General features: G+C 46.4%; 1 protein-coding gene across 1 annotated transcript in view; it reads right to left on the bottom strand.

Moving 5' to 3' along the window:
* Nucleotides 1-19,628, bottom strand: part of LOC126204016 (homeobox protein cut) — a 502,556-nt gene that overhangs the window by 52,655 nt on the left and 430,273 nt on the right. The window contains exons 3-5 of the mRNA XM_049938445.1: nt 10,797-10,978; nt 4,954-5,075; nt 64-1,160 (exon numbers count right to left, since the gene is read on the bottom strand). Of these exons, the coding sequence (XP_049794402.1) occupies nt 64-1,160; nt 4,954-5,075; nt 10,797-10,978 (1,401 nt within the window). The remainder of the gene's footprint in view (nt 1-63; nt 1,161-4,953; nt 5,076-10,796; nt 10,979-19,628) is intronic.

Here is a 19,628-nt window from a genome sequence, read left to right as displayed (position 1 = left end):
ATACGGCTCCACAAAGCGCTAATGTTTAATGCAGGTTACGTAGAGGATGTTAGTAATACATACCAGTCCCGGATTGCTGGTGACGGCGTCTGTCGCGGCGGGTCCGCTGCTGTCCGGCGGCGTACGTGGGCTGCCGTTCAGTAGCTGCTGTTGCTGCTGCTGCTGCTGCTGTTGGTGGTGGTGGTGATGGTGGTGGTGGTGGTGGCCGGCGTGGTGGTGGTGACCTGGGTGGTCCAGTGGTGCCGATAGTGGGCTGGCTATGGCGGGCGTCGTATTCACAAGCGACGCGGACGCCGACGCCGGGGATGCGCCGGCCGATGACGCGGCGGCCGAGCCGGCGGACGAGGACGACGACGACGACGACGACGACGGAGCCGGTGGCGTCCGCGCGACCGGCGACGGCGCGCCCGAGCCGCCACCCTGAGACGGAGGCTGCGGCGTCGTCTGCTGCTGCTGCAGGGGATCTGGGGGCGAGCGAACTGACGTGAGAGAGGGTTGCTGGCTCGAGGCCGGCGGCTGCATGTGCTCGGGGGCCGACACCTGTGGCTGCTGGGGCTGGCCCGGGGGCGCGGGCGGCACGCCCGGGTGGCCCACCGGGTGGCCCTGGCTGAGGATGGTGCGCTCCAGGGACCGCCTCCAGTTGGCCACGATCTCCTCTCCGAGGAACGAGCCGAACGTCTCCACGTTCTGCAGCGGCGGCGGGAACAGCATGGCGGCCGCTGCAGCCGCCGCCGCCGCTGACGGGGAAGACGACGAAGCCGCCGCCGCGGCCGCCGCCGCAGCTGCCGCCGCGGCCGCCGACGTGGCCGAGGGGGCGGAAGAGTGCGGGGCAGGGGTCTGCGGCGCCGAAGACGGCGTCTGCGGGGGCGGCGGAGGCTGTTGCTGTGGCAGCGCGGAGGGTGCGGAGGAGGCGGAGGAGGAGGACGGGGTGGACGGAGGCTGCGGTGGGGGCGGCGCCTGCTGGACGCCGGGGGCGGAGGACAGCGGGTCCAGAGGGTGCGGGACGGGCGGAGGCGGGCCGAGCGCCGGCGGCTCGCCCAGGTGGTGCAAGTGCGGGGGCGGCACCGCTGTGGAGGCGGACGTGGGCGGCAGGGACCCGTGGAGCAGGTGCTGCGCGCCGCCCAGGGGCGTGGGGGCGGTGGCGGGCGCGCCCAACAGCCCTGCAAACACACGGGGAATGCCGCTTTTGTCTCGCTGTGATTCTTGTATTCTGGCGCTCTCCCGAATATCTTCCAGGAAAAGAATGGACCCCCCAGCCCATTTTGCGACGGACGTAAAGTATGAGACCGTCTTTCATATTTGCAACTGTGTAGCACACAAATTTGCTGTTCGACTTTATGCCGAGGCTGCTACGACATTCTAATCATATTTTATCTAAATCAGAGGGAGGAACTCACGACAGCACAGGTTTTATTCGCATTCGAATGATGTATGTTGGCCTACATTACCTTGCTTTCTACGCACTGAGGTTCACGTGATTCGAGTTAATCGTCGTCGTTGTTTTAGACTATTAATATAAGCTTAAGGAGACGATTTAAATGATCTAATTTTTTGAAAAAAGTATTGAAGTGAGTAGATTTTGCGACTAGACGAACTTGTATGAAGGACGATCGCATGATGCTTCCCTTCAATGGAGGTACTGAAACGGTTCAACGCCATAGTGCCGTTGGTGTGGTTGAGGACCACATGACCAGGTTACAGCTGTTTCAACAATATCTATTCGCTCAAATACAACACCATACAAGTATTTTAAAAACTGTCTTATTAGGCCTAGTGTGATAGTACAGAATTATCATACGGTCCCATTAAAAAACTAAGCTGATCCCACACTTCAGAAAAAAAACACGTTTTTTCTCTGCAGCTCTTGCTTAATTCATCGAAGGCACTGTAAAACTATAATGCTATGATTCTCCATTTGTATGATGTTGTTAGAAGGTGACGTCAATAGACAGTGTCAGCTTACCGTGGTAATACTACCGGACAAAATTTTTATCGTTCGTGAGCTACGACTATTTATACCTGTTGTTTCCCAATATCTATGGCAATCACAGATTAATGGAAACTAAAAAAAAAAGCAGATGTTTTCTGACATCATTTATTACAATACAAAAACGTAGATAACTGCTTGAAAGTTGGATGCACCCAGAGTATTCTGCACTCTGGACAGGCACTGGATGTAACCACCTATATCTCACGTAGTTGTCGGTAACTACAGTTGAAACGTTGCAGTTACACACTTACAAGCCCCAGCTTTATAACCGGAAAATTCTGTACATTAACAGAACTTCATTATGGTATACATTTTGTTAATGTTATCTGATAGCTACAAATGAAATTATTTCAATGTTAATTACCGTCACATATTTATGTTTGGTCGCTTTTTTACATCTGTTTCTTAGTTATAGCTTCTACCATCCGACATATTTATATAGCACACTGAATCAGTTTTACGAAGTTAGCCTGATAAGTGGTTACAGAAACAAATTAACTAGACGCCAGTTTTATGAAGCTGCCATACTTTTCAACAACTTTTACGAGTGGGAGGAGTTAAAAAGGCAATCAAGCTGACTTTCTCTGAAGACTAAACATGTATATTAAAGATTACGGTTAATGATAAAGAAAAATAAACATACATTTTTCTACTACGGTTGGTTTTCATGCGTGGTTAATGTCTGTTCGACTTTGGCGCATGCACTGAAGCCAGGCAGGTTGTCCGGAATGCCAGAATAGCGACAGATTTTTTTATTAAAAAAAAGGGGGAGAATATATCGGGAAAGGTTTATTAGCAGAACACAACAATCACAGCGAAACAAAAATTAGGAAGGACACAGAAGAAGGACGGGCAGCTACAGGGGTTATCGATTTTCTTTATACTCAGAGGGTACAACGATACACATCTAATACAGATCGTGCATTAGGCAGGCAACGGCTGAGATACACACAGGAAAAAAAATGTGAATTAGAAGCTGAAGCTGCTAATGCTGAGCATAGCGCTCTGGCACCGTCACAGTTGGTGTTGAACACAGAGGCGAAAGCAAATTCTGTACATCGATACGCATACTATTTCTGCAGCAAGTCCAGGAACGATGCCATTCTTATTACAAATTGTCGAACAGAGGAAGCTAATTACGAATTTAGTACTTTCAGCTGAGAAGACTAAAATACTGTAATTATATCTACAAATATAGCGCACATGCCATTGTACAGTGTATAACGGAGATTACTTTATTCTAATACTATCCACTCTGTGCTTTTGCATTCGTGTACGGAGTGGACGAGAAAATAGTGTTTCTGTGTATCTCTATGCCTCCAAGTCTTTCTTCTTTTCTTGTTCCTTAGCCACAAGAAATAATGAAGGCAGCAGACTCGGTCCATGGTCTGCCTCGATACCAGTTCACTGAATTTCGTGACAACAAATTCGCCTTCCGACAGTTGCCATTTTAATGTATCAATCAATCTAGTTATACCCGTACTTTAGTATAATCTGAACGGAATTATTACGAGTGCAGCAGCGTATCTCTCGATACGTTCTATTTCTGTTGACAGAAATAATGATGAGTCCAAACAGTGGAGCAGCGTTCTAGAACAGGTCGCAATTCTTGGTTGTATGTGACGTCCTCAACAGATACATTAACACGTTGACAGCAACGGTATCGTCCTGGCTGGATCTTTATCTTGAATTTTATTAATATTGTAAACCACCCACGTGCGTCACGGTACATGTAGCGTTCACATACAGCAACGGAAGCAACGAAACGTTAATATTTGATAAATGGTTCAAAATATCGAAAGAAGATTTCAGCAGGTGAAGAAGAGATATAGCAGTTTCTTTGTTGTACAACATAGTATTTCCTTAAATGCAACACTTTGCAGCTACGCTAATTTTCGTCCGACATTTCTCAGTAATGCCAACTCCTAGGAAACGTACGTCGTAATATTTTACCTAACTCGATTATATTTAATATGCGCCCTCTCGGGCGTCTGCGGGCGGAGGTGACTGCCTCTTGTGGACAGGATGCAGAGTGAAGCAATTTCAGGCGGAAGCTCCACCTTTTTTCTGTATGGTGTGCCTACCGGCATGTGGGATGTTTGCTGCCGTGTGAATGTAATCGCCACTGTGGCACAATGCCCACGTCCGGGAAGTGATCTGTCACTTTTTATGAGTTGATCGTCACACTTCTCGAATGTAGAGTTTGTTGCGCCCGTGAGTGCAACTAACGTGTCAGAAGACCTTTTTTTTTTAAGTGATGGTCCTTTTTGGAGCAAAAAATATTCGTCCAAGAGCGCTCATTCGATAAACAATGCTTAGCTATGTAGATACGAAGAGTATTTCTCTTCAAGTAAGAATCGTTTCATAGACGTCAAATTTCACATCTAACATTACCACCCAGTTAGGTTAAGGCAACGCAGAGCAGCGATACGCATGCAATAAAATGTAATACTCAAAATACTTTTTTCTTTACAAGACCTCGTTAGTACACGATTTAGACTTCCTTAGGAATCTCCCAACTAGTCTGAGTTTAACATTTCCTATCTCAGATTCCTGGTTATTAGCGCAGAGTACACCTATTGCATGCTACGGTATCCGTGAGCTTCGGTTCTGGGCACAAGACGACCATCGTGCACAGAAGCGTTGTCAGAAATCTCGAAGACAGGTAGTCGTTCCGTACATACCTCTACACCACAGAATGCAATTCAAAAATCACGAGTTTCCTTCGGAAATATTCATCGTCCTCATTTTCGCCCTATGCTGGATATGAGAAGACGATTTCTTCCGCTTCCACAGATTTTCCCGTGCCTGCTTTCCATTTCAGTCCTGAAGTACTTACACCGCCTAGCCCTACTGCGGTTCATGCTCTAGCCCCTCCCCGCGAATGCCCGTGACGGCGACCTAGAGGCTGCAGCGCTAGCTGTTATTCCAGCGCGCGCGCGCACATCTATCCAGCCACCCACCTGCGGACTCCGGCGTCTTGGCCTCCGCCTGCAGGGCCGTCGCAGCCGCCTTGCTCCTCTCCAGGAGCAGAAGCTCCAGCGGCTTGTCTCCAGACAGTGGCAGCTCCATCGCCCGCAGCAGACTGAAAACAGCAACACACTTTAGACATGTCCACTGACTCCGGGTACGCATAGCTATATGATGGGTAGTGATAAGGCTTTAAGGCTCGAAAGAATAAATTTACATAATTTTGTGTTTGTACGTGTACGTCCTGGTGCACATTGAAATCCCCACGCCACTGTACCACAGTAAGCAGCTAGAGGAACCAAAACAAAATTAGGCAGTCAGTCTCCACTTTGGCAACTGCCTGTGCCATTTTCCTTTGGTTCCTCTAACAGCGTGTTACGGTACTGTGGTGAGGAGATTTCAACGTGTACCAGAACTGCAGACATGTACCGGAATATAAACCCACGATTATATTATATAACTCTATTTTTTCGAGGTGATGATTAAAACATTATGACTACTACTCGTGCCGTACAGTTAACAGCACAGAACGCCGATAACGTATCACGAAACAAATACAGGGTTATTCAAAAAGTTCGCAAAGCACTCTTTAGAGTACTTGTAATTCACAAGGCTTGGCTATCCGTAGAAGACAGCAAAAGCAATCCATATTTCATAAAATAAGAATTAACTAAACGAGATGTATATTTTTGAACAGCCCTGCATTATAAAACAATTTCATTTACAGTCACAACTGCAAACAAATTCTCCAGCTATAATAGTTTTTGCTGTCTTCTGGTAGCCAATCCTAGTGTGACTTTGGATTCTTCTGGGAACGTTGTCTTCACTAATCTTTAGCAGCTGAACATCTCACCAGCAGCTGCAAGTACAGCTGCGAAAGACTACTGCAGACGAGGAGTCGTAAGACTGTCCTGGTAACATATTCAAGTCATGATCTGAACGAGGAGAAAATTAATACCCTGGGAAATGAAGCACTAATATTAGCCGGCCGGAGTGGCCGAGCGGTTCCAGGCGCTACAGTCTGGAACCGCGCGACCGCTATGGTCGCAGGTTCGAATCCTGCCTCGTGCATGGTTGTGTGTGATGTTCTTAGGTTAGTTAGGTTTGTGTAGTTATAAGTTCTAGGGGACTGATGACCTCAGATGTTAAGTCCCATAGTGCTCAGAGCCATTTGAACCACTAATATTACAATATCGCCAACAACTGCCATCTTCACTGTGAAATTCATGACATTCTCGAAGCCTATGTCTTTCATTAAATGCTCTAATGGTTATAACTTCTTATGAAAATAGGCTGCGTCTGCCACTCTCTTAGATGTCCGTTTATGTAGTAATAGTTTACTGTAAAGCAATATCTTTGACGCGCATAGTATCTGCTGCACGAAGTTATTAATCAGAAGAAAAGAGGAAATTACAGTTAACATTTCGTAGACATTGAGGTCTGTAGCGGCGAAGTATTTGTTCGTATCAGACAAGTGCAGGGGTAAGAGATCGATGTGGCTTTAGCTGTGAAGTAAACATAGTATTTGACACCAAGAAATAAGGAGAGTATCCACCAATAATCGGAATATAGTAATGAAAAAATGGTAATAAGGCCCATGAAATAGTAGACAGCAACTTTAACAAAGAAAAGGATAAGAAAAACTTCAAAGTATCTTTTGATTACCCTTTCTAGAAATGACATCAGAATTTACCGAATATCGATACTATCTAGACACAGACGTCAGTGAAAGCGAAGTGTTCCATCGTAAGTTTCCTTCTGTATGGTCTCTTTCCATCCGAACAGGGGAGAACTTCCCGCGTTCCTTAGATGCCAGGCGTTTTTCCGATAACTGCCAATCGTCTTTCCTCTCCCACATATTAAATATTTTTACTCGTCCTCGCCGGAGGTGAAAATTTCTCATCGGTTCTCCCAGTTATGAGAAAAATTTTACGTGCATCTTGCCCATAAGGAAACTAGCTTTAGCAGCTGAGAAGCAATTTCATTTTACAGCGGCGACATCGCGTCGTGCGAAGACACACGGTTTTGCTGTTTTCAGTACGAGACAAAAACGCATTACGTCTAAGTTGCGTTACAGAAAAACCCAAAAGTCGGTAGACTCACTTTTGCCACACCAATTATGGAATATTTATAAAAGGCAGAAAATCGGTTAACATCATGCTTCATATGGAATTTTTAAATTTGTTCCGTGCTAGATGGTCTGAGTCCATATTCTCAACTGGTGTGTCACAACAGAGCGTGGAAACTCGTATCAACACGCCCCACTAATCTCGTCAAACTGTGTCGCCGCAGTAAGCGTTTTATCCCGTCTGAAAACGTAGTCCCACAAACAGTTGAATTTGGTCAGAATTTTAGAAGTTGTGCAATGCATACTTCTTTGTGTAACTAAGGAGGGCATATTTCACAAGCTCTGCGCACCAAGTGTACAAAAAAATGTTAATACAAGTGTATTTGACATCATATCGCGCGCGTTTATTCGGCTTAACGGCTTTCCCTGTCAGCTTCGCTTCTCTCTGCTATTCCGCTCTCGTTTGTGGTCTTTGTGTGACGTTTGAGAAATTCTCGGGATTTTGAGTAAGAGCAAATGTGCGAGTTTTCCTAAAGACTTTACGACCTACGCAAATCCGCGATGTAAACATGGAACATATTTCGTCAGAGATGAACTTCGAACCGATTGAACTTCGAACCAATCGGCGATTGGTTGCCGCCGATGTTTACTGTTCTTCTGAGGCGTAGAAATATGTTGTATGTCATTCACGGTTAGCTATGTGAGCTTCTATAACGTAAATGTCATGCTTACCCATTTCATAAAAAGTGAGAAATGTACGTGGAATAAAATAGCTATACAATAATAGAACATTAGAAAATAACTCGAGCGGAGAGAAGAAAAAGACAATGATGCCGAACAACCTTCTAGCTTTTTTGCACTTATCTATTGTTACAGAACGTCGTTGAAACTCAATTAAAAACAGCAGAAAACGTATTTATTGAAAATCTTTCATGAGAGCTAATTCCATAGATGAATGGGTGAACAAAATTTAGCTAAGGTGGTGTTGTAATTCACCGGGTCACTTTCCTATGGGTCGTCAGGCACATTTCCTCTGGTATTTCATTAGATGTTCAATCTTGCAATGTGTAGCCGGAATCAACCCAAACAAATACTGCTCATTAAGTCTCCATGTGACATTCAGTTTCGACGGGAAGTGTCGGTTTCTTTTTCCGTTGCAAAAAAACTAATTTTTAAATCGGAATTTTATGTGCCACTTCGACAGAGCTGTCTCAAATTAGTCTACTGCAAAATTCGTTTCATCAATATGTATTAACAGGAACAGTAAAACACGAAGAATAACCTAGAACTCCAAAAGCGACAGAGCAGTGCTGCTGCGTGGGAGTAACAGTCAGCACAGGTCATGGCTGTGCTGTCGCTCCTGGGGTGCTATTTTTTCTTCGTGTTTTACTATTCCTGTTAATACATGTCGATAAAATGAATATTGCACTAGACTAATTTGAGGCAGCTCTGTCGAAGTGGCACATAAAATTCCGATTTAAAAATCATTCTCTTTGACAGGGGAAACCAAACGACGCTTTCCGTCGACGCTGGGCGTCGCATGAAACACAACGAGCAGTATTTATTTGATCCGATTCCAGCAACACACTGCAAGGATGAAATCGCAAATATCTGTCGTAACACCAGAGAAAATGCTTCCTGACGACTCTTAGGTGAGACACATTGCATATTGCGAGTGAAGTGACTCGTAGTTGAACATAAATGGTGTGAAGGTTGCGAAAAACGAATATTTTGCTCCTAAAAAGCTTAACAAACGAGACTGAGCGTGAATAAACGTAAGAATTCTAACATGTAAGGCACTGAATGATAACTACACAGAAGGAAGTTAATCTACAGGTTCGATGCGTGTGGTGTTGAACGCAAATACGTATCGTAAATTGAAATCTACGACAGAAAATCAGTGGGAATTACTAAATATTCTTTACAGACAGCCGGAACTACTGGAAGATGTTGCAAGTTTATTTTTACTCGAGAGAGGAATTAGTCGTTGCATATGTTCCAAATAAATTGGACATACCATGCCCGAACAAACCGCAGGTTGTACACATAATGCCTGAGGACAACATGCATAGTGAGTTTCGGCAGTGTAATCTTCAGCCAAACTGATGGTTGTGACAATACAAGTTCCGGCGCGCCGAGGGCACTGAACGCAATATTTTATTTGCTCGCTTCGTGTCAGCTCTCTCTCTCTCTCTCTCTCTCTCACACACACACACACCTCACCACCCTCGTGGCCGTCACATGTCGCCCTCCCCCCATCAATACGTGTGCTTTCGGCAGCGAGCAACAGGTGAGGGCGCGAATCAACCGAGCGTCACGTCACATCCGCTGGCCGATTTCAGCACTACGATAACAATGAAGCGCTCCCGATCGCTCGCCGTGATGAGTCCCACAGGAAGTGCGGGGACACATATGAACGACGAGCGCCAGCATACACTAAATTAAATGTATGTGCGAGACACTGTTCCATTAGAGTTATTGTGCTTTTTGTTATTTCATCCATTTCGCAGCTAAAAACGGCCTTCGGACTCGGCATCCGAGGCCAAATGCCCCTTATTTCTATTGATAAAAGGCTACGAAAAAGACGAGAGCGTTAGTCATGTGGTGCTACGGTGCTACAAAAAGGTAATGAAAATTAGATGGACTGATAAGATAAGGAATGAGGGGATTCTTTGCAGAATCAGTGAGAAAATAAAAATGTAAGAAGTATTGAGAAGAAGACTGGGTACGATAATAGGACATATGTTAAGACTTCAGGGAATAATCTCCATGGTACTAGAGGGACCTGTAGAGGGTATAAACTGTTGGGAAAAGGTAAAAATTGGAATACATACAACAAGTAATTGAGGACGTTATGTGCAAAAACAGCTCCCTGTCGAGTTACCAACTTCAATACTGCCTTCACTCTGCTGTCTGTAGTACCGAACAAAGCGACACGACAGGACAAAGATTGAATGTTTGCCCACCATTCATAACTGTCTACGGTACAATAAATTTTCCCAATAATTGGCTGTCTGTTGTCAGCTGCCAAAAAGCAACCCTTCCAGACTTTACTCAGTTTTGCTTCTACCAATGACAGGCTAACGGTGTATTATGAATGTCGCAAAGGCAGGGAAATAAAAATCCAGTTTGTTTAGCAACATCTTCGAAGAATAATCAGATTGCAGTAACTAGCAGTATCTACGTCAAGGGGGAGCTCATTACTAGTAAATCGCACCGTAGATCTTATTTTATTTCATTTTGGAAATAATATTCACAACCAAATGGACTTTACGATAATTTGGGAGAATGTAAACCAAGCAAGACGCATTTCATGTCATCTTTTCACTCCGCGATATCTTTTCTTTGCCCCTTTCTGGACTTACTCCACCGTTTGCTCACTGTGGGGCGGACACTTTATTCTGTGACCAACAGTCTTTACACATATCACCACTCCTTCAATGTATCATATACCCTGAAGGATAAGGGCCCGTTGCTGCTATTTCCGAATGTGCAAGAAAGATTAACCTACACAATGAAGGGAGGAACGAACTGAGATAATCTACAGAAGGCGTAGAAAGTGTTACTGAGGACCAAGAAACTCCACTTAAGCTTAGAGGTCAGTGTCCCTCATTTTTCTGGTTAGCGATACAACTGTCACATCAGCTGTTTTTGAAGTCAGACAATTTAGCGCAGTCACAGCTGCTTTTACGAGGCAGTGATTATCCTCCTATGGCAGACAGCGTTGCTGCTAGGCGGTGGAGTGCATCCACTCCGGTGAGGACTCACCTAACCTCCCGCTTGAGGTCATCGTAGTCGCGCTGCTGGTCCAGCCTGTTCTCCAGGCGCGCGATGTGCTGCCGCCGGTGCTCCAGTTGTTCCTCCAGGCGCGCCACCTGCGCCGCCGAAGACTCCTGCAGCTGCGACAGCGTCGTCTGCAGCCGCTGCACGTCTTCCAGCAGCTGCGCGATCTGCAACACGGCGAAGCCCCGTGTCACACACACTCTGTTTTCTGGACAGCTATACTGCGATTAACTCACGAGGAAATCTACCGCTAAAGTCACGAGTCCAGAGGGGCCCGTCGGAGGTTCGAGTCCTCCCTCGGGCATGGCTCTGTGTGTTGTCCTTAGTGTAAGTTAGTTTAAGTTAGATTAAGTTTTGCATAAGGTTAGGGACCGATGACCTCAGCAGATTGGTCCCATAAGACCTTACGACAACTTTCCAACTTCCAGAGAGGCGGAGCTGCAGATCATTTCCGACCATCCATATACTTGGTAAACATTTTTGAAGACAATACCTTTAAGCTGCGCACGTACTATTTATCATTAGACCAGTGATCAGGACTAGCCAACCATCACGAATCGTATATTGGCACTAGTCATATCCGAGAGGGCATCACGTGTACTTTCTAGGCGCTACCAACTTTTACTTTAACAAAGCGGAAATCTTGGTCGCGCAAGTAGTATAATGTGTACCGCGGAGCACCAGAACATAAGAACCACTATAATCATACGTATTATAACACCTGTCGTGTGCATCTCTTCACCCTATGGTGTCTAAGACAAGGTTTCTGATGGTCACAACTACAAGTGTGCTACTGCGTTTGGGAGCTAAAATTGAAGGAGAAGAAGCAATAACTTGGATATTTGTTGATGACATATAAATTACACCTGAGACATCAAAGGATGTGGGTGACAACAGCTGAGTAGAATAAATAGTGTCTTGAAGAGAGATTGTATCAACAAGCGTAGTACAAGGGCAATGGAATTTAATCGAATTAATTCAGTTGATAATGAGGTAATAAATTTAGGAAATGAGACAATGGACCTAGAAGACAAAATCAAATGGCTCTGAGCACTATGGGACTTAACTTCTGAGGTCGTCAGTCCCCTAGAATTTAGAACTACTTAAACCTAACTAACTTAAGGACATCACACACATCCATGCCCGAGGCAGGATTCGAACCTGCGACCGTAGCGGTCACGCGGTTCCAGACTGTAGCGCCTAGAACCGCTCGGCCACCCCGGCCGGCCCTTGTAGACAACTTTTACTGTTCTGGGAGGATAATAACCGACATTGTCAGAAGTAGATAGAAAATAATATACAAACTGGCAATACCAAGAAAATCGATACAGAAAAAAAAGAAATTGGTTAACATCGAGTATAAATTTAAGTATTAGGAAGTCTTTTCTGAAGGTATTTGTCTGACTTGAAGCCTTGTACAGATGTGAAACATGGATGATGAACAGTTCAGTACAAGTTTTTGCTAAGAACAATGCTGAATATTATTTCGGTAGGTCGGATCACACCAAACGTTGGGCTGGTGACTGCTTTACTCACTAGATCGGATAACTAATGAAATGGGAAGAGAAACAAAGTATGACACGACTCGACTCAAATGCGGTATCGGTAATAGGACATATTTTCAGGCTTCGAGGAATCGTCAGGTTAGTTACGGAGGGATGTGTGAGGGTGTATAAATCGTAGATGGAGATTAAAGAACGACAGAGTAAGCAGGTCCAAGCGAATGTAGGTCGCAGTAATAATGTAGTGATGAAGAGACTTGCATAGGATGAACTACCGTGGGGAGATGTGGCAATCCAGTCTTCGGATTGAAGACCACAACAACAAACACTGTATTTGCCTCCGAAAGAATTGTTGTTGTTGTGGTCTTCAGTCCTGAGACTGGTTTGATGCAGCTCTCCATGCTACTCTATCCTGTGCAAGCTTCTTCATCTCCCAGTACCTACTGCAACCTACATCCTTCTGAATCTGCTTAGTGTATTCATCTCTTGGTCTACCTCTACGATTTTTACCCTCCACGCTGCCCTCAAATGCTAAATTTGTGATCCCTTCATGCCTCAAAACATGTCCTACCAACCGATCCCTTCTTCTAGTCAAGTTGTGCCACAAACTCCTCTTCTCCCCAATCCTATTCAACACCTCCTCATTAGTTATGTGATCTACCCATCTAATCTTCAGCATTCTTCTGTAGCACCACATTTCGAAAGCTTCTATTCTCTTCTTGTCCAAACTAGTTATCGTCCATGTTTCACTTCCATACATGGCTACACTCCATACAAATACTTTCAGAAACGACTTCCTGACACTTAAGTCTATACTCGACGTTAACAAATTTCTCTTCTTCAGAAACGATTTCCTTGCCATTGCCAGTCTACATTTTATATCCTCTCTACTTCGACCATCATCAGTTATTTTACTCCCTAAATAGCAAAACTGCTTTACTACGTTAAGTGTCTCATTTCCTAATCTAATTCCCTCAGCATCACCCGATTTAATTTAACTACATTCCATTATCCTCGTTTTGCTTTTGTTGTTGTTCATCTTATATCCTCCTTTCAAGACACTGTCCATTCCGTTCAAATGCTCTTCCAAGTACTTTGCTGTCTCTGACAGAATTACAATGTCATCGGCGAACCTCAAAGTTTTTACTTCTTCTCCATGAATTTTAATACCTACTCCGAAATTTTTTTTTTTTTTTGCTTCCTTTACTGCTTGCTCAATATACAGATTGAATAACATCGGGGAGAGGCTACAACCCTGTCTCACTCCCTTCCCAACCACTGCTTCTCTTTCATGTCCCTCGACTCTTATAACTGCCATCTGGTTTCTGTACAAATTGTAAAAAGCCTTTCGCTCCCTGTATTTTACCCCTACCACCTTCAGAATTTGAAAGAGAGTATTCCAGTTAACATTGTCAAAAGCTTTCTCTAAGTCTACAAATGCTAGAAACGTAGGTTTGCCTTTTCTTAATCTTTCTTCTATGATAAGTCGTAAGGTTAGTATTGCCTCACGTGTTCCAACATTTCTACGGAATCCAAACTGATCTTCCCTGAGGTCCGCTTCTACCTGTTTTTCCATTCGTCTGTAAAGAATTCGCGTTAGTATTTTGCAGCTGTGACTTATTAAATTGATAGTTCGGTAATTTTCACATCTGTCAACACCTGCTTTCTTTGGGATTGGAATTATTATATTCTTCTTGAAGTCTGAGGGTATTTCGTCTGTCTCATACACCTTGCTCACCAGATGGTAGAGTTTTGTCATGACTGGCTCTCCCAAGGCCGTCAGTAGTTCTAATGGAATGTTGTCTACTCCCGGGGCCTTGTTTCGACTCAGGTCTTTCAGTGCTCTGTCAAACTCTTCACGCAGTATCTTATCTCCCATTTCGTCTTCATCTACATCCTCTTCCATTTCCATAATATTGTCCTCAAGCACATCGCCCTTGTATAAACCCTCTATATACTCCCTCCACCTTTCTGCCTTCCCTTCTTTGCTTAGAACTGGGTTTCCATCTGAGTTCTTGATATTCATACAATATCCGAAAGAAATAGGAACAAATTGTATAATAAATCTCGTTCACTTTTCCCTGTGGACAGTTTGTCTTTTTTAAAAATTGTTTCCTGGTCTTTGCGCCACCATATACAACAGTACAAAGTCATTCTGTCTTGGAGGGAAAAATTGCATAAGCAGAGGGTGAGCTCAAGAAGTCAGGCTCGTCGTGCAGCGGAGCAAACCGCATGGCGACTGTGCTAGCCGCAGCCTCGATACTTGCCTGTGAGGAGGCGGACGCTTTTAGGTTGGTCGAAAGAGAGAGAGAGAGAGAGAGAGAGAGACGGACAGCATTTAGCGCCCCACTAAAAGAGCCACGAACGGCAGTTTACAGCTCGCCAGGGGCGGTGCGCACACGTAGCGCGATGCGGCTCCCGCCTGGACGCGATACCAGGAGAAACAACGGTGACTATAAAAGTGCCCGAGCTATGGGCCTTATTTCTATAATAACGACTCTGCGTTAGTCACCGGCCCACCGCGCCCTCTTACCCCTTTACGCCCGCATCCCTGCCCGAAGTAACCTGAGCAGGCCGGCCGCGGGAGAGAGGGAGACGCAGAGAGAGAGACTGGGACGGAAAAGAAATAATGAAAAAAAAAGGGAATGCCAGCGAGCGAGATGTTAGGACCAGTCGCACCCTCGACGCGATCTGAGGTGCCACGGAAAGGGGGACGGGGGAATGAGAGGGGAGGACGCAGAGATAACACAAGGATACATTTTAACTCCGTCCGAAACCCCACGCGCAGAGCTGGCGGCCCCCTCTTCCCTATAAGCAAACCACTTTTGCCTTCGTCCTTTTTTTCCCCCCTCTCCCCTGTCTCATTTCTGCTCCTGTCATTTGCAGTGTCTTCGGCGCAAGCGGCAAACGTACAGACTTACACATCTATAGACGACGCGCGCACTCTCGCGCACACTTATATGAACGAAATGGTGTACACCCGCAGAGGAGGCAGCGACGTTGCGATCCCTTCCTCGACAGAGAGAGAAAGCTAAATGCGGAGGGGCACGAAAGAAAGGGTATAAAGAGGAGAAGCGCCCACCGTGGAACTCGCCCGGAGATCTAGCGACTGAGTTGGCGCCACAGCCTCCCCCCCCCCCAACCATCCAAAGTGCGTTTACGCATGCGAGAATGCGCAGAGGCTGCAGTGGCGGAGAAACCACGCAGCTCGGACGAGCTTGCTTCCTTGTTTACTTACTGCCGTTAAAAACGATATGGCTATTGAACTCCCTCGGCAGGCTGACGCTCGCGGCAATGAGCGGAGGTGTGGAAGCGACGAACTGACTGCAGCAGAGCGTGGGGGCGTGGTTGGATCGCAGCGCGTTTGGCGGGAAAGGAGGACATCGGTGGTATTAGTGGGTCGCTGGTCCGGTGGACGCAGAAGAACGAACTCTCCCCCCCCCCCTCCCCTCCCCGCGCATTGCGAATGAGAGAGACGAAGATGGGGTAGCCTGGATTTAGAAGAGGGATCAGAGAGGGATTCGAAGTCCGCGCAAGAAACAGATAGGCAGATAGGGAGAGCGACTGGTGACCACTTGCGCGTGCACACAATAGAAGAAGCGAAGGTAAAGGCTGGGAGAAAGAGAAAGAATGAGCTACCTGCCGCATTCTTTGCGAAAGGAGAAGGATCCATTCCCGAGCGCTGGATTCCAGATTGCAAATCGCCGCTATAGCACTCCCCCGAACCCGTACGATCCGGTGTGTGTGTGTGTGTGTGTGTGTGTGTGTGTGTGGGTGGGTGGGTGGGTGGGTGGGTGTGTATTCTCGAAGGGTCCACATCCCTGCGTCGGGTCCATTTATTTTGCTCGGTGCTTGCTCTGCCTCATTCCACCCCGACGTAGACATTTCTTCTGAACAGCGCTCGCCTTCTCAGTCTCAACTCTCCGTCACTTGCCACAGCAACCTTCTGTGTGTGTGTGTGTGTGTGTGTGTGTGTGTGTGTGTGTGCACGCATAAATGGCGACGAGCGTCGCGCGCGGGATAGAATCACTCATTTTCTTTTCCTCGGCGGCACCAGGCCGCAGCCCTATCAGTTCCTGCTTCGCCACCACCACCACCCCCCCTTCCCTTAACGTGTCCGTCCTTCGTCCATTCCCTTTTCAGCCCGAATCGTTATTCCAGCTCCGTGTCATTTCCCAGACGTGACAGAAAACTAACTGGACGTTGCAATCCGCCTCCACGCCTCTTTTCTCTCTCTCTCTTTTTTTTGTTTTTTTTTCGTCTTCCGCTACGCCCCGATCCCACCCTTCCCACCTCCCCCCCTTTGTGTCTTCCCTACCTACCCCTCTCCTCCTCTCCCCTTTACACATTTCTGTGTCTCTGTCCGAGCGTGTGTTTTGTTTTGTCACCCCAACGTCCCCTTTTTCTCGTCTCGGAGTGGGATGGATCCGATGCTTCCCTCCAACTCTTTTTGCCCCGTCAACCCCTTCTATAATCGCTACGCACTGCGGGCTCCAACTTTTCTTGTCACGACCAGGACTGTGCGGTTGGGTAACAGACACGCACTTACTCTGAGACTGCTCTAGCAGGGAAAAGTACCGATTCCTACTGCTCAATTACGGGTTAACATCTCGCTACGTTAAGTGTGTGTGTGTGTGTGTGTGTGTGTGTGTGTGTGTGTGTGTGTGTATGTATGTTCACGACTTTGACCCCGTATCATACTATTATCCACAGCTCGGCTACCACTATTCTGTTCGTAGTCTAGTACACGTATCAACATTAGTTTCTAGCTTCTTCAAGCAAACGAAGAAATGACCGCCTGTGGGCTTCCTTATCTGTTTTAGTCTTAGCTTCTCTTGTATCTTAAGGTCCCTGAGGTCGACGGACGATTTGAACATAAATTAATTTTTTATATACTGCAATGGCTTCGGCAACACCAGTGAATAACATGCAGTATTAATTGTATGACTTGAATGGTTAAGCACGTATTTCATAAAGAAGCAAATTACTGTAAATTTCTTCGTAGCGTGACAGTATCGTGCATCACAAACATTACGGAAATGATATGAGGGAGGCATTGGAATGTTTTTAAGAGCGTTAACAAAATGAAAAATCCCTTGTTAAAAAGCAAAACTGTGCAGTAGTACTAGAAATAAAAGAATTTTTTTTATCTAGAAAGGAAGGTGATTTTAAAATAACGCATATGGAGCAATATAGCATGGTATGGGAAAGGTGGACCGTTAAAAATTAGAAATGAAGAAACTGGAAGCTTCTGAAGAGTGGACGTCAGAAGGACGTGAAAATTTAATGAAAATGAGAGTTGCTAGAAACAAAAAGCTTGAAAAGAAATCGATGAAAAACAGTTACGAGGAGAAGGGACTGTTTAAAGGGGCATGTGCCAAGTAAGAAACTATTCTGTCTGCACGGATTAATACAGAAGAAAAATTGTAGGAGACTGGCTAGCCTTTTTTCTCTGAGGGACGGGTGCAACGGTGAGCACTCGAGTAGAAACTACTCGAAGCAGAATTAGCGGTTTCGTATTATAACTCCGACATTAACGGCCGGAAAGAAGCGTGCCGCACACCACCCATTCTAACTGCTCAACGTCGTTTCAGACAGCGGATGGAGCTGCAGCAGCAGTCGTCGGTTGGACAGCATATCGTGTGGTCCCAGTACGCCAGAGTTAGATGAGCGTGACAATTCGGAGTAATCTAATGAGGATACAGGTAACTGAAAAAAAACGAAAATAGGGACGACAGAGGTTGGTTTGTTTTACTAATCGCAGTTTAGCTACAGAGGAACCGGTACACGCAACAGAAGACAAAGCTGATTGCTCGGCAAATGTCGGATTATTTGCATCGGTACAATCTTTTAGCCGACACTCACTTTTCCGCAGCCGTTCTTTTTATGTTACACGTCACGTTTGCTGATCACCGAGTAGGAAGGGGGCCGGGGGAGGGGGGGGGGAGGGGAGGTCTGTGACGTTGCGCAAATGAAAGGGAACCGGGAACCGAGAGACGAGGGCGGCGAGAAAAAAAAATACATAGAGACAGACACACACACGTGCGTACAGAGGGAGAGAGAGAGAGAGGCGCGCAGAGTACGTGAGACAAGGCAGGTTGGAACAGAGATGCGGTCGCTCGTGGGGGCGAGCGGGTGCCTCCAGCACTCCGCTACGGTTACGCGCAAATGAACAGCGGCTGGAAATTACGTCATTTACAAGCAGGCTAAACAAACTGCGATGCGGTGTTAATTGCCCGAGTGATTTGAAAGTACGATGCGGTAGGGAGTTTTCTGCGGCCCGTCTGTCTATCCGCGCGCACTGATACCGCCGGCACGGAGCAGCGTGGGGCGCCATGCGACGCCCGCGGCTGTTGAGCTTAGGACACCCCCCCCCTCCCAGTCTGCCCGGCCGATACAAAAGCGGGCGCTTTCCTTTGGCGCACCGGCCCGGAGGGATGCGGCAGCGCTAGCTGTACGGGCCGATTCCAGCGCGCACCTGTTTCCCGCGGCGGTTAATCTCTTATAGACTGACCGCTGCTGCATCATCAGTTGCGCCGCCCGCGATGTACAGCAGATACAACATTCTCGTGGCAGCGGTTTAGAAAAGCTTGGTACGCAACTGGAAGCACTCGGTTAAATAGGCTCTGGGGACAAAAATTTAGTCATCCCTTCCAAACAGCTCCCTGGTCGCTTCGGAGTGCTGTAGATGGCGCAACAATGCTACCAGGCTGTCAAGTAACCCTCCACCGCTAACGTAAATCTCGGCAGGGTAAGTCAGTTGTATAGAATCGGCACCGTAATACTGGTCGAAGTAGAGACGTGAGAGAAAGGAGCTATCGTGTTTTGACGTGCACACTACAACACCATTCATAGTCACGTAACACGGCGCCCTAAGAACATTGTGACTGACAGAAACCGAGGACGAATGCCACTCCTTGCCAATAACAGTCATTTTCAAACCAGAATGGCAGGGAATACAAGTCCATCTCAACCAGTTAAGCAGACTTTCCGAAGGGAACTGCATGCAGTCGTCATTTGGAGTCGGGTACCTCGGAAAAGGCCATTGCTCACAGAGACTTTTTGCGTCTTTTCAAATGACTCATGGCGTCGAGTGCACATGCGTGTGGGGGGTTGTATTTCAGGCCAGATATGGTTCTGCTGATGTTTCGGGGACTTTTCGTACAATGACTTGCGTCTATTCATCCAGGTTTCTGTGAAAATCAAGTGTTGCCCATTCTTATACATCTCCATTATGAATATGTTCCTGTCTTGAAAGACGGCAACAACTGTGTTCACAGTACTGCATGCGCCCGTTCCAGGCTTGGCTACGCCT

The sequence above is a fragment of the Schistocerca nitens genome, chromosome 9 (assembly GCF_023898315.1).
Source record: "Schistocerca nitens isolate TAMUIC-IGC-003100 chromosome 9, iqSchNite1.1, whole genome shotgun sequence".
NCBI classification, from domain to species: Eukaryota; Metazoa; Arthropoda; class Insecta; order Orthoptera; family Acrididae; genus Schistocerca; species Schistocerca nitens.
This window is presented reverse-complemented; position numbering and strand designations above follow the sequence as displayed.